The 15,512-nt window shown below is 44.5% G+C and overlaps 1 protein-coding gene and 1 pseudogene across 1 annotated transcript; one reads left to right on the top strand and one right to left on the bottom strand.

Moving 5' to 3' along the window:
• LOC116484225 (glycosylphosphatidylinositol anchor attachment 1 protein-like) overlaps nt 1-157 on the bottom strand; it is a 2,355-nt pseudogene extending 2,198 nt beyond the window's left edge.
• On the top strand, nt 156-13,763 carry LOC131381275 (uncharacterized). Its single transcript, XM_058428101.1, has 4 exons — nt 156-193; nt 975-1,104; nt 11,090-11,227; nt 13,428-13,763. The coding sequence occupies exons 1-4, from the start codon at nt 156-158 to the stop codon at nt 13,761-13,763; spliced, it is 642 nt and encodes a 213-aa protein (XP_058284084.1).
• Nucleotides 13,764-15,512: the final 1,749 nt, after the last annotated feature.

Below are 15,512 nucleotides of genomic sequence, written 5' to 3'. Positions count from 1 at the left end.
GTTCCAGCGTGAAACAGCTGGCACGTTCTAGACTGAAAACTTGGGAGTGTAATAAGGGACTGTGTACAAAAGTATGGCAGGTATGTGTGACCACACCAGGCAGTGTCTCCCCTCCCAGACCTGAAAGCAGTACAGTGTGAGGAGACCCTGACACCATGGCCTTTGGCCCCATCAAGGACACAGCTAGCCTGAGGTGGGGAAAGAGAATTGACCTTCTCTTCAACCCATTTTAGGCTTTCCAGCTGAGACCCTGTAAATGAGACTTAACAAAAGATAGGTCAACAAGAGAAAAACAAACAGAAGTTTCTAACACATGCATTTGGCAGACCCACGGGGACACCCAAGGGTAAGTAACTCAAGGGGGTGGTTAGAACTTGGGCTTATTTAGCATCTTTAAAAGAGAACAATAAATTTTCAGAGAAGTGACAAAACAAAGGACAATGGCATTGAGTTTCTAGGGAGGTAAGTTGAGGGAAGGTAAATATGTGAGGAAATGGATGGCAGATAAGGACCAGTTTTAGCAGTTTGTTATATAGATTCCTCTGCATGTACCTGTCTCTAGTGATTGATTGCCTCTGTCCTTCCAGGTAGAGAGGGGAAGGGAGGATACATTTATAAGTTTATGTCCTACTTTTAGGCAAATGGAGGACCAAAAGCTTTTCTTGTATCTGCTTCTTCTCAAATGCCTTCAGCTCAAAACAGTCTATATGGCAGCATGGCATGCTTTGGGGTGATAACATACATTCTGCTGCCCTTCACTGAGAAGGCTGCTCTGTACACAGAGGCAGAGCAGGCTATAGGGGCACATCAGGGATTCAATTTCTCCATCACATTAATATCACAACCTTTTCTAATGTCAGACACTCAGGGAGGAGTTGGAAGTGGCCAGTGTTCCTTTTGGATTCTGGCTGAGGTGAGATGTGCTTCTGGACAGCAGTGGCCTGAAAGGGAACCTTTCCTTCCTGTTACTTCAGACCCCAGCAGAACCCTGGACCCCCAGGCCTCCCACAGGGTGATGCTAAAAGAAGTGATGCCAAGAACCCAGGACCTGCGGAGTGGATTTTTGAGGCTGGCCTTGGGCATAGAGCCACTCCTGAGCTGCAGGTAGGTGCATGACTCTGGGACAAGGCCCTCTTCACCTCAGGAGCTCTTGAGGCAGCCTTATTCCCTGGACATGCCCCTCCATCAACCTTAATAATTAAGTATAAAGCTTGAGTACAAAGATTGAGGATGACACCTCAGGAAACACATCCTCCAAACAAATGGGATCAGCATTTCAAAGTGGAAAGTAAAGGTTTACTTACATAGGCACTGACAGAGAAATTTTAGCAAGATTACATTTTCCATGCAAGGACAGTGCATACATTACAGAGATTTGATTGGTTCCAGATTGCTATATTCCAAGGAAGATTACTTTATTACTCTGTGAGGAGGGGTAATAATCTGAAGGGGATCTTATCTCTAGTGCCACTTAGTCTTCCAAATTATTTACAGAAAAATTTTAAAAAGGCAGAAGCTGCAACTACCATGTGACTCAGGCCATATAGCCACACTCTTCTCAAGGCTCAGAATCATTTAAAGTTCCAACAGCTTTAAGTTTGAATGACTTAGTTTCATATTTCCCCATTTTTATCAAGATCTTTCAAAGAAAGTTTTATAAATGAACTCAAACTGTTTTGGCTCCATTTATGTTCAGGAACGTAGTTCTGTGTTGTGAGGAAGGCTCATTCCTAGACGGGCATGTCCTACAGCTGGGGAACTGATCAAGCTACAAGGCAAATGGAGTATAGGCTGAATTTAAAGCAATATGTACCAGGTGATTTTGCACCTGAGTCAAACTACACAGCTGCATCTTTAATTAATGCAATTCTCTGACCATTATTTTAGTCACTACACTTATGCATCAACTCCATTGTGAGCAAATGCCACAGCAGCAATGAGAAAAAAAAATACACGACAAAACACAACAAATGATTATAATTCCTGTAATAAATAACAGCTCTGCCATCAAGTTTGCCAAGATCCAGTCCAGCTGTTTAGCCAATCATTTAGAGAAGCTGTTGATTCTGAAAGGTTAGGTATTTGGGTTTTCATATCAGCCATTAATTTAGTGTTGCTATCTGATCATTTGGAATATAGACACACATTCAGTTTTTATGGTAGTGCAGGTTTCCCCTTGGGCTGCCATGAGTGTGTCTAATACAGCCTGCCTCATAAGGACAACTTTGCTGTTTAATAATGAGACACCCACACAGCTATCCTTAAGGACCTTTTTTGTGTAATTGATTAGGGCCTCTGCATGCCGAATTGCATCCTCAATACCCTTTTGTGGCAGAAAGATGGAAGCTACGTGATCACATCAGTGGAATACAGAATAAATCCAATGAAATGATAAATGAGGAAGATCTGAAGGCTTCAAAAGGATATGAACTATTTGACTTTGTGCCTAACCATTACCCAAAGAACACAGTCCTAACAATCCTGGGGGTAAATCTTGGCCATGGATTGCTGCTGCATAACCAAGACATTCCACTGGAGCTATAGCCAACAAACATCCAGTCACTGTGCCCATTCAGTGGCATGCCTGCCAGTACTTGTAATGATGTGGATACCCTCTCCTGTGGGTTTCCCTCCATATCGCTAGTGCAATTGAACCAAGCTTCAGAATCTCCCCAGTTTTAAAGATTACGCATTTTTCACTTAAGTCACAAAGATTTACTTCATCTTTTCAAAGAGAAACTGTTTTTCTCCATGATCAAAATTTTGAATGAGAGAAAAGATTGAAAAACTCTAAGGAATAATTCCAAGGAAAACCTTAACTTCAGAGAAAAGTGAAAACTATGAATCTGTGATAAACAGAATCTCTAGAATAACAAAATAAAACTCCTACCTTGTAATAGAGCTTTAATTTCAAGCCCATCAAGTTAGGAACATGTGGTACCTGAATAAAGCTGAATCTCAACCAAGCCAAGAGACTAGAACCTGACAGGGGCCTTACCAGAGATCCCCTGTGACTCTGGTGAGGCCAGATGAATGCACGTCATTTATGCTGGTACCAGGGCTATAGTTGTCAGAGAAGTGACGTGGATCACTGGAGGTCTGCTTTTAGTTCCTTGGTAGTCACCAAAATGTCAATTTTAAATGAGAGTCAGACAATATGATTATGCAGAGTTTGTTCAATTACAAAGCTTGAAGATAGCCACCTAGGACTATCTTCTAGACTCCAAATAAATGGGGTAATATTCCAAAGTGGAGAAGTTAAGGTTTCACTTATATAGGCAGACACAGAGATTTTAGCAGCATTACAACATTTTCCACACAGGGCCGGTGCCTATCTTACAGAGATTAGATTGGTTACAGATTGCTATATTCCAAGGAAGATTACCTTATTACTAACTACTGAAGGAGGTCTTATCTCTAGCACAGCTTTGGTCTTCCTAATTATTTACAGAAAAAAAGACAAGAGTTTGAGCTACCTGTACTGTAACTCAGTCTGCATAGCCACAACACTCCCCTCATGGCTCAGAATAATTTAAAGTTCCAACAGCTTTAAGTTTGAATTATTTAATTTCACACCTCCAGGGCTTCTCTATGCTGTCCAGCTGTTTCACCTCTTAGCCCTGCTCCTTACCTACATGCCACAAGTGACTCTGGGAGACAGAAATCAAACACAAGGTTGGAGACAAAGTACTAGAAGGAATATTTCACAGACAAAGAAATTAAGATTGGAGAATACTGGTCAAGAGAAATAATTCATTCAATCAACAAGTATTAATTGATTGTCTACAATGTTCTCAAGACCAAGAGGTGGGAGCCTATGAAGGTTTTAAAGAATCTTCAAATAATGAGAGAAAACCCAAAAGAAAGCAACAATAGATATGATCACATAACAATATAAAATAAATTCACTAAATTAAAATTTTACCATTAATAGATACCCTTGCTTTATTAGAAAAACATGTAAATGGCCCTAATAGTGTAGAGGAGAAGAGGGGAAACTTCCCCCTTTCACCTTTTGTCAGGAGGTGAACTGACAAAATGCAGATTGTATATCTAGAAAACCCCATCGTCTCAGCCCAAAATCTCCTTAAGCTGATTAGCAACTTCAGCAAAGTCTCAGGATACAAAATCAATGTACAAAAATCACAAGCATTCTTGTACACCAATCACAGACAAACAGAGAGCCAAATCATGAGTGAACTCCCATTCACAATTGCTTCAAAGAGAATAAAATACCTAGGAATCCAACTTACAAGGGATGTGAAGGACCTCTTCAAGGAGAACTACAAACCACTGCTCAATGAAATAAAAGAGGATACATACAAATGGAAGAACATTCCACGCTCATGGGTTGGAAGAATCAATATCGTGAAAATGGCCATACTGCCCAAGGTAATTTATAGATTCAATGCCATCCCCATCAAGCTACCAATGACTTTCTTCACAGAATTGGAAAAGACTACTTTAAAGTTCATATGGAACCAAAAAAGAGCGCGCATCGCAAGTCAATCCTAAGCCAAAAGAACAAAGCTGGAGGCATCACGCTACCTGACTTCAAACTATACTACAAGGCTACAGTAACCAAAACAGCATGGTACTGGCACCACAACAGAGACATAGATCAATGGAACAGAACAGAGCCATCAGAAATAATGCCGCATATCTACAACTATCTGATCTTTGACAAACCTGACAAAAACAAGAAATGGGGAAAGGGTTCCCTATTTAATAAATGGTGCTGGGAAAACTGGCTAGCCATATGTAGAAAGCTGAAACTGGATCCCTTCCTTACACCTTATACAAAAATTAATTCAAGATGGATTAAAGACTTAAATGTTAGACCTAAAACCATTAAAATCCTACAAGAAAACCTAGGCAATACCATTCAGGACATAGGCGTGGGCAAGGACTTCATGTCTAAAACACCAAAAGCAATGGCAACAAAAGCCAAAATTGGCAAATGGGATCTAATTAAAGAGCTTCTGCACAGCAAAAGAAACTACCATCAGAGTGAACAGGCAACCTACAGAATGGGAGAAAATTTTTGCAACCTACTCATCTGGCAAAGGGCTAATATCCAGAATCTACAATGAACTCAAACAAATTTACAAGAAAAAACAACCCCATCAAAAAGTGGGCGAAGGACATGAACAGACACTTCTCAAAAGAAGACATTTATGCAGCCAAAAAACACATGAAAAAATGCTCATCATCACTGGCCGTCAGAGAAATGCAAATCAAAACCACAGTCAGATACCATCTCACACCAGTTAGAATGGCCATCATTAAAAAGTCAGGAAACAACAGGTGCTGGAGAGGATGTGGAGAAATAGGAACACTTTTACATTGTTGGTGGGACTGTAAACTAGTTCAACCATTGTGGAAGTCAGTGTGGCGATTCCTCAGGGATCTAGAACTAGAAATACCATTTGACCCAGCCATCCCATTACTGGGTATATACCCAAAGGACTATAAATCATGCTGCTATAAAGACACATACACACGTATGTTTATTGAGGCACTATTCACAATAGCAAAGAGTTGGAACCAACCCAAATGTCCAACAACAATAGACTGGATTAAGAAAATGTGGCACATATACACCATGGAATACTATGCAGCCATAAAAAATGATGAGTTCATGTCCTTTGTAGGGACATGGATGAAACTGGAAACCATCATTCTCAGTAAACTATCGCAAGGACAAAAAACCAAACACCGCATGTTCTCACTCATAGGTGGGAATTGAACAATGAGAACTCATGGACACAGGAAGGGGAACATCACACTCCGGGGACTGTTGTGGGGTGGGGGGAGGGGGGAGGGACAGCATTAGGAGATATACCTAATGCTAAATGACGAGTTAATGGGTGCAGGAAATCAACATGGCACATGGATACATATGTAACAAACCTGCACATTGTGCACATGTACCCTAAAACCTAAAGTATAATAATAAAAAAATGCAGATTAAAGGAGAAAAAGGCATACAAAATTATTTTTAATGTGCATGTGAGCCTGGGAGCCATACAGAAAGTATGAGGCTCAAAGCAGGGTGGAGGGGGATCAGGTGGTTGAAGTTTTTATACCATCTTAAAGTTACAGAAAGAAGAGGGGCTCGAGGGTGGCAAAACAGGTTATAGGATGGACAGAAGAGAAGGCCTGGCTAGCAAAGGTGGCCTTGCTATGCAGATGAAACCTCACAGGTAGCAGCTCTCAGACAGAACAGATGGTGAATGTTTCTTTCAGACCTTAGAAAGGGTCAGACTTTCAGCTAATCTTTCCTAGATTTAGAAAGAAGAGGGCCTCAGAGAAAGCCTGGCTGTACCAATGCAGATTCTCTACAGATGCAGATGCTCTCCCCCAGGAAAGACAGCTTTGTAAGACTACTTATGTTTGCAGGCCCCCTGAACAGCCTTCTCAAAATATGTCAAAGAAGGTATTTTGGGGTGAAGTCCTTTGATTTTCTTTTAAAGTGAAAAGTTAAAACCTTTCTGAAAAGCAACCTGGCAATTTGTATCAAAAGCCTCTAAAATATTTATTCCTTTTGACTCATTAATTCCAATTCTAAGAATCTCTCCAAAAGAAATAATTTTAAAATACAAGTGAACATGAAGAAACACGTTCACTGCAATTTTTGTAACATTATATGGAGGTGGCCTAAACTTTCAGTAATATAAGGGTTACCTGGATTATGCTAATGTCATGACATAGTAATGCCTTTAGTAAAAATAATGTTACAGAGAATTTTTAGTGTCTTTAGGTTAAAAGATTAAAAGAGAATGCAAGTATGACATTATTTCAAAAATGAGTATATGTATGCTCATAAAGAGATAAGGAAGCAACAGGGTAAGACAGCCATAAAAGCAGGAGAGAGACTAGCTTGGGGGAAGGGAGAGAAACTGAAAGGAGAAGACATGAAATATGAGCTCAGTTACTGGGTATCAGTTAACTTTTGCTGCAGGACAAACAGTGCAAACCCTCAGCAGCAAACAGAAGCGTCCATTGCTCCTGCAATGTGGGGGTTCAGCCTCTGGCCTGGACCCAGCTCTAGACTGAGCTTGCCCAGTGCAGTTCATCTGGGGCAGTTGGGCACCAGGATCCCTCCTCCTTCCGCAGGGAAGCAGGCTAGCCGGGGCATGTCCTTCTCATAATGATGGCAGAATTCCAAAAGGCTATTTGAGGCCCAGGCTCAAAACTGGCAAATTGTGACTTCAGCTTCATCCGAATGGCCAAAGAAAGTCAGATGGTAGATCCCAGGTCAAGGGGTGAGAAAAAAGCACCAGCCATTGTGGGAGGGCACCACCAAACTACAGGCCAAGGACACATGCCCAAAGAGGGGCCATCAGTGCAATCTATCTCAGTAGGTTATGGGCAACATTACTGTACTTGTTTATACGTTTAGTTGTTTACTAATATTCTCCAATGAGTAGGTGTTATCTTTTAAAATCAGAAAAAAATGAAAGTTGGGAGTTTTCATGTTCTGGCATATTTTTGTTTTTCATTTCTTTTTAATCAGAAGATAGTAGGGCAGATCTGATATGGAAGGAAAAAGAAAAGGGAAGAAAACCTTGAAACCTGTTTTTTGGCAATAGGGCAGCCTCCCAACTCCATGCTTTTGCCCTTCCACTGAAAACAAGCAACCCCACTCCTAAGGGTGTAGTAATCTGATGCATTTCCCTAGTATTACTCCCTTGTGCATCCCAGGGTGAGGACAGGGAAACCCTACACGAAGAACAGATGCTTGTGTGCCAAGAGCACCATCTGTTAATGGGTACTGCTGGACCATACTGAAAATTGCTGCCTCCTATATCTTTCTTTATGTTTCCATCCATTCACCTCTTTGTGCTACATCCCAGGTTATTTCCTCATAATTTTCTAGCAACTCGCTGCAGTTGGCTCTGTCTGTAATCCACCAGTCATATTGTCATTTTATTAACATTTTTTCATTTCTACACTTTCTCTCTCTACAGTGTTCCCGTTCTTGTCTGATGGATTCTATTCCTCTTTTTATTTTTCTTCATGTTGTTTAAGTATGAGGAAAAACGAAAGGAGTAATAGAATCCATCAGACAAGAACGGGAAAAACAAAAGGAGGAATAGAATCCATATGACAGTCATGGTCAGACTTCACCATTATCTTTGGTTTCTTGGATGTGTTTTTTGTTGTTGACTCATGTCATCAGCTTTCCTTGCAGGTTTTGTGTTTTTGTCTGTAACATCTCCAGTGGGACTTTCCTCTGTGCAGACCTTCTTGTGCTGCGACTGTGGTTGTCTCTGCTTACTGTGTATGGGGTTGGTTGGTTCCAGTCCTGTTCTTAGGCTCTGGCCTTCCGTGGTGTGTGGCCTTGTGCTTCCAGTTTCTCACATCAATTCTTTTCCAACCATACCCTTGAGCAAGAAGCCTACTCGGCTACAGGGCCAGGTCTTCAGGCTGGATAAAGGTTTCTAATACAGGTTCAGAGAACGGACAACCACTTCCTCGGTCCAGACTTTTCTTAGGCACCCCTGCACCAGTTCTCCCACCATAATGGTGCTTACGGCCTAACACCTGCCTAAGGCGGGAATTAACTCCTTGGCTTCTAAGGAGGAAGACCCACATGCCACGTGCTTTCACCTCCCTCCCTCCACCTCACCTTGTCTCATCAGCTCTGGTGTCTGAAGAGTCTCCTTTTAAACATGGCTCTTCATTTATATTTTTATTTTAGCTGCTATTTCATGTTTGGAGCAAAAAGTGGGCTTTCTGTGACAGCTAAACTCACCATGCAATTGAGGTTGTGTTAGCTCTTGGAATGCCCACAGATGGCTTAAATTTAATATGTTCAAAAGCAAATTCATCAGCATCCAGGGATCTACAAATTCCAGGATCCTTCTAGCTTTCTGCTTTATGATCCTTAGCACATGACTTCCATCTCCATGGTCATTTGTGGTTACAAGACAGCTGCTGGAAATGCAAGAGATAAAAAAGGAACTTAGCAGCTTCCCTTTTTAAAGAGGTTTTTCAGAATCCACCTCCTCAACAACTTTCTTTTACGTCTCACTGGACGAAATTTAGCTGCATGATCACCTCTATCTACAGGACAGTCTGAGATAAGTCATTTTTCAGCTGAGCACATTGGCATTTCCAAGAAAATGAGGGTTCTATTAATAGGAAAGGCTCTGACGTGGTGGGCTTTATGTGATCCCACAATGCAAGAAGAGCACAGGGGCCCTCCATCTCCTGCTGTCCCCAGCCCCCACACCACCCCCATTTCTCTAACATCATCTCCTTCCATTTTTCCAAACAAATCCCATGCTACTACTTCCCACAGCAACCCAAACAACCATCAAGTAACCCTCATCACACATCATTTCTTGTTCTGTGTCTGTCTTTCTTGGTATACTGCAAACTCTGTGGTTCACTTAATGGAGTCCCAGAATGGATCCTTGTTTTGATACATACTAAGTGTGCAATAAGTCTTTTTTACTTATGGGTGGGTGGATGGATGGATGCGTGGGTGGGTGGGTGAATGGTTGGATGGATGGATGATGGGTGGGTGAGTAGATGGGTGGGTGAGTAGATGGGTGGGTGGATTGGTGGGTAGATATGGATGGATGGATGGATGGATGGATGGATGGATGGATGGATTGATGGATGAATAGATGGATGGATGAGTAGATGGATGCGTTGGTGGGTAGGTAAATGGATAGTTGGGTGGGTGGATGGATGAATGTATGAATCATCCATCCACCCATGGATAGAGGGATAGATGGATGGATGGATGGAAGGATGGATAGATAGATGGATGGATGAGTAGATGGTTGAATTGGTGAGTGGATGAGTGGATAGATGGATGGATACAAGGATGATGGGGGTGGGTGGGTGGATGTATGGGTAGGTTGATGGATGGGTGAGTAGATGGGTGAATGACTGGATGTATGGGTGGGTGGATGAATGAACGAATGAATGAATGAATAGGTGGGTAAGTAGATGGGTGGATGAGTGGATGGATGAATGGATGGGTAAGTGGGTTAGTGGATGGGTAGGAAGATGAATGGATGGATGGATGGATGGATGGATGGATGGATGGATGGATGGATGGATACATGGATGGATGGATGGATGGATGGATGGATGGATACATGGATACATGGATGGGTGAGTGGGCGGTTAGATAGGTGGGTGGATGGATGGGTGGGTGGATGGATGGATGGATACATGGATGTATGGGTAGATGAATAGATAGATGAATGGGTGGATGAATCGATGGATGGATAAGTGGGTGAGTAGATAGGTGGATGGGTGAATTGATGAATGGCTGGGTGGGTAGATCGATGGATGGATGAATGAATGGTCAGGTGAGTTAATGTATGGGTAGGAAGATGAATTGATGGATGAATGGATGGATGGATGGATGGATGGATGGATGGATGGATGAATGGATGAACTAGTAGATGGATAAATGGGTGTGTGAATGAATGGATGCATGGATGGATAGATAGGTGGATGGGTTGATGGATGGGTCGATGGGGTGGGTGGATGGATGAGTGTATGGATGGATAGATGGATGGATAGATGCATGGGTGGATGGATAGATGAATGGATGAATTAATAGATGGATGGGTAGGTTGGTGGGTGGGTGGATGGATGGATAGATGAATGGATGGGTGGGTGGATAGATGAACAGATGGCTAAATAAATGTTCCCCGTGCTTTCTCATATCTGTTGTTTTCCCACATGCTGTTCCTTTTGCCTAGATTGCTCTTGTCCCACTCTCCACCCAGCTAACTACTGTCCATCCTGTAAGATTCAGTTGATATGTCCCCTAATCCAGAAATCTCTCCCTGACAACTCTACCTTGCCTAGGAATCCCACTTTTTGCTTCTAATATGCCCAGTGCCTCTCTCCACAATAGCTTTTCCTACTTTATTTTGCTGGACTATAGGTCTGGCTCATCTTGCCTTCAGGCTCTGAGTCTTCTGAAAATAGCACTGGATTTTGACTCTGTATGTCCAGCACTTGCCCTGCTGCCTGTCATGGAGCAGGAGCACAAGAAAATTTTAATACAATTTTCATAAAAGTAATGAAGACCATATGCCCTTGTTTGTAGAGAAAGATAAGGCAGGTGGAAGACACTTTGGAGGCACTGAATGAGGAGTTCTTCCAGCTCACTGTTCAAGCCCTGGAGCTCCAGAAAGAGGAGAAGAGGCCAAACCCACTGCCTCCAGGTGAAGGTGGCGTGCTTATGGTAAGCCCAGCAGCCCAAGGTCTCAGGTACTGAATTGTCTATAGGGGCAGATCCCATAGGGTTATGGCCCTTCCACAGAGAGGAGGTGGGATCAGAACAGTCAGCTCTCATCAGAATGTCCACCAGCAAAAGTCAGGCTCTGCATGTTTGGTTTGGTGAATGGAAGGTTATGCCAGGAAGCCTTGGAGCTGGGGCTGGAGACAGGGAAGCCCACACCATCAGTTTAGGGTTGCAGCTCTCTAAGTAAATCCATAGCCTGGAAATATTGAGGAAAATCATGGAAAACAAACAATAAACATGACTGTTTAAATATAGCCTATTGGACAGTGCATGCCTCGAATCAGGAGCTTTCTGTGAGCTGTATCTTCCATCTAGGTTGCCTTCCATCTTAGCTCCAGGCTCTAGAGGTGCAGAAACAGGGAAGGCTGGAGGGAAAAAAGACTAGAGACAGAAATGACTCAAGCCAGGTACAGTGGCTCACACCTGCAATTCCAGTACTTTGGGAGGCTGAAGTAGGAGGGCTGCTGGAACGCAGGAGTTCAAGACCAGCCTGGCCAACACAGCAAGACTCTGTTTCTACAAAAAATTGAAAATTTAGCTGGGTGTGGTAGCACCTTTGCCATCATATGAGAGACTGAGTGGGAGGATTTCTTGACCCCAGGAGGTTGAGGCTCCGTTGAGCCATGTTTGCACTACTGCACTCCAGCCTGGGCAACAGAGTGAGACCCTGTCTCAAAAAAAAAAAGTAATCATTCAGTTGTGTCTGCACTCAGTGCAACACAACTTTATTTGCTAAAGCCGGCAGCTGGCCTGTGGGCCTTAGGTTGCCAGTGTTACTGTTTTAACACTGCATAAAATACTATTTATCCTAACTTGAGGTTTTTGGTACCCCCCTCACATCATTCTGTCTTCACTCTGTGTTTGATTCCCACTTTAGTCATTGTGTCATGTTTCACCCTCCCTTCTAAACTGCAGGTCCCCCTGGACTTTTGTACCTAATCTCAGTGTCTCCTTTACCACACCATAGTTCTTGAGTTGCTAAAAATGGGTAACACCCTGGATGTTAGAAGGGTGCAGGTGGGCACCTCCCCTCACCAGCCAACCCCCAGTGGATATCTAGGCTGGCATACCCTGAGACACCACAGAATCCCCTCTGTCCAGCCAGGGAATACCCCCTGCCACAGAAACCCCGGGAGTGGGGCCAAGAAGGAGCCTTGAGTGGGTTTTCTTCTCTTCTCATTTTTACACACAACGAGGAGGGTCAGAATGCTTCCTGAGTATGGAAAGTTCCAGGAGAACATCATGTATGCCTGGGTCTTGATGTCTGGAGCATCCGGTGTTCTTTGTCAAAGTGACCTCTCAAGACAAAAATGGCAAGGAAGGATAACTATGTTCATGGACAACTGAGGGAACATTTCTCTTGTGGGCAAACAAAGCAGGGTGGGGCCCAAATAATGGCCATGAAATGCACAAACCCCTTCCCAGTGGGCTGTGGGAACTGTGTCTCTTATGGCCCTACAGCATTGCTGAGCCGCAGAAGAGGGACCTCTCATGAAGCCCAAATGCAAACTCCAGCTTACTGTTATGTTCTATTCTCAACACACCAATTATTCTTGCCCAGAGCTTTATCTGGATGCCTTCCAAAGAGTTTGTGCTAAGCTAAGGAGTCATTCCTCTCTGAATCTGCCCCCACCCCACCTGAGACTGGCAGCTGTGAGGCCAGCTCCACTGCAGAGGGACCAGGTGCAGGGACCTGTCCTTGGTCTTGTCAAGGCGTCAGAAGACAGTGATTGGAGAGAATAGAGCAGCAGGAGAACTTAATTCTTAAAAAAAAAACAACAACAATTCTATATAAATATCCCAGGTATTAAGGAAGGAAAAAACAGTAGTAGGCAAGGGACTATAAAATGCAGTGCGATTTAATTATTTAATAATTGTTCCAGATTGCTCAAATGACAATTGTGTAATAATATACTTGGCTGTTGTGCATTAGTGTGGTAACATAAACTCAGGGGACACTGTGTTGTCATTAGTTAATAATGAGGTCAGTCCCTGGAGGTAGCTTGTTGGCCCTTTCCCAAGTGTGAGGTGGGTATTGGTGCCCCAAGAGTGCCAGAATGACAAAGATCATGGCTAAGGCCAGAGTGAGCAGAGGACTCTCAAGGGTCACCTCTCCTGGTTCCACATCTGTCCTTTCCAGGTGGCTCCCAACATCTTCCCTTGTGAGTGGCAGGAAGACAGATCTAACCCACTGGAGGCAGGTGGCCCAGGTGGAGAGAAGCTGGGAATCTGGGCCCTGAAGAGTGACAAGGCTCTAGAGCTGGAAGTGAGGAGAGTTCAACTGGCCCAGAGGATTGAGGACCTGGAGTGGGAGCTGTCCCTGCTCCTCCAAGTGGCTGCTGGCAGCTCAAGTGCAGGAGGGAGTTGGTCCAGCCAACACGCCAGCCCGGGGATCACTGAGACACACAGGATGCTGCAGTGGCCACCTGTGGGAGGTGTCTTCTCCACTGGGAACACAGCCAGGTTCCCCTGGTAGGAATGAATGGGCACCTGAGCTCAGAATGTGTGCTGAGTTTATGATATGCTCCTGCAGGGAGTACTTGGATTTCTTTCAGAGTCTGGACCTCAGCTTGTGCTGCATTCTGTCTTTGATCCTTTGGGGTGAGGGAAAATAAAGTCACATGGGTTGACAAAATTAATGTGGACTCCCATCGCTGAGTGACCCTCAGTCCTCTCACTCAGGTATGGGCCCTTGGTGCCTGCAAAAGCTTCACTTGGGACACCTGGATTGAGGAGTGAGAAGTGCTTGGGGGGAGCCCCAAGAATGTAGGTACAGCCACAGCACATCCACTCCCCTTCTTCCATCATGCCTCTTGGCTGAGTCTCCAAGGGGAGTCTCCAAGTCTCCAACATGGCTTGTGAGGAGCCCAAGTGGTCAGATGCCCTCCTGGCTCCAGCCGACCTCCTGAACAGAGAGAGGCAGGTGGTGCCTGTGGGCTGGGCCCCTCAAGCCCCACTAAGGGGCCAGCACCAGAAGAGACTCCCTGAGAACAGCCAAGGCCAGCCCTCCATCAAACTGGAGCTTCGGCCCCCTCCCCACTTCCCCCAATGACACTCACGCTCCTGTCCCCTGGGCCTTGCTCCAGCAGGTCCCTTCTCAGAAGATCCTTCCTCCCACTGCCACCCCAGGTGGAATTTGCTTCCCCTCTCAAACCCACTGCAGATGCCGCTTGCTCCACAAAGTTCTTCCCGTCCCTTTCCCTGATCTCTCGCTCCTTTGTCTCCATCGTGTGCCCAATTCCCACCTTAGTTATTGTGCCCTAGTTTACCCTCCATCTAGACTTAGTGCCTCAGAGCAGGATGTGTGGCTCATTCCCCTTAGTGTCTCACACACAGAGATGGAGTCTCACCTTCACACAGACACAGACACCCAGACATACACACAGACACTCACACTTATATAGACATGCTGATGTACCAACACACACACACACACACACACATACCACTGAGAACACTGCTTTGGAGGTACAGGGTATTAAATGGCCTATAAAGAGTTTATTTAAATTTTATTTTCCTTCCCTCACCCATCCCCATAAAGACTTTTTGCATGTAATTGATTGTAATGACACAGCCTCCAACCCAGAGATCACACAGTCATCCGGGGAGGCCACACGGGCACACAGGGAAGTGCATGGACAGCAGCATAGAACTGAGTGCCAAGCCCTGTAGACAAACTGGAACAAAGGGAGGAGCCTGGAGGCAAGTGAGATGGAGCTCCGGGCCAAAGCCCTTAGGGACATGAGCTTCACAGTGGGGTTGGCACTGACTGAGTCCCCAGGATGTAGAACGTGGATGCTGGAAAGGGGCACCGAGAAGGGAGCATTTCAGATTTGTTAGATGTCTGGATCTAAAATGACATGTAAGGTACTGGCCAAAAAGGGTTAGGGTACAGCCCTTTAGGAAAAGGAAACAATAGGAGGGAATAGGGTAGAGAGGGTGTTCTGAGCCTCCCCTGATGCTCCCGTAGTCTGTCTGTGTGACCCTCAGCACTGCAAGAAGCAGCTCTGAGTGGCTCTCCCCTGCTGAAGCAGCCATTGCTCTAGGGGGTGTGGGAAGTTACGCAAAGGCCCACATCTAGGCCAAGCAAGTGGCCTTGAACCAGGAGATCTGCTAGCTTCCAGCCAGCCTGTGGGTCCCAAGGCTGAAACGAGAAGTGTAAGACCAAGCAAAAGGCCCCAGCTCTTCTAAGAATCTCCAGGAGGGAGCAACCAGAGGAGATTCA

Source organism: Hylobates moloch, unplaced genomic scaffold (genome assembly GCF_009828535.3).
Source record: "Hylobates moloch isolate HMO894 unplaced genomic scaffold, HMol_V3 SCAFFOLD_15, whole genome shotgun sequence".
NCBI classification, from domain to species: domain Eukaryota; kingdom Metazoa; phylum Chordata; class Mammalia; order Primates; family Hylobatidae; genus Hylobates; species Hylobates moloch.
This window is presented reverse-complemented; position numbering and strand designations above follow the sequence as displayed.

What these genes read in the sequence shown, in the direction of transcription:
- LOC131381275 (XM_058428101.1), top strand. Translation starts at nt 156, where the DNA reads ATGGCCTTTGGCCCCATCAAGGACACAGCTAGCCTGAG. An exon ending in GAGCCACTCCTGAGCTGCAG is followed by an intron (nt 1,105 to 11,089) that starts GTAGGTGCATGA and finishes CCTTGTTTGTAG; the next exon opens with AGAAAGATAAGGCAGGTGGA. An exon ending in GTGAAGGTGGCGTGCTTATG is followed by an intron (nt 11,228 to 13,427) that starts GTAAGCCCAGCA and finishes TGTCCTTTCCAG; the next exon opens with GTGGCTCCCAACATCTTCCC.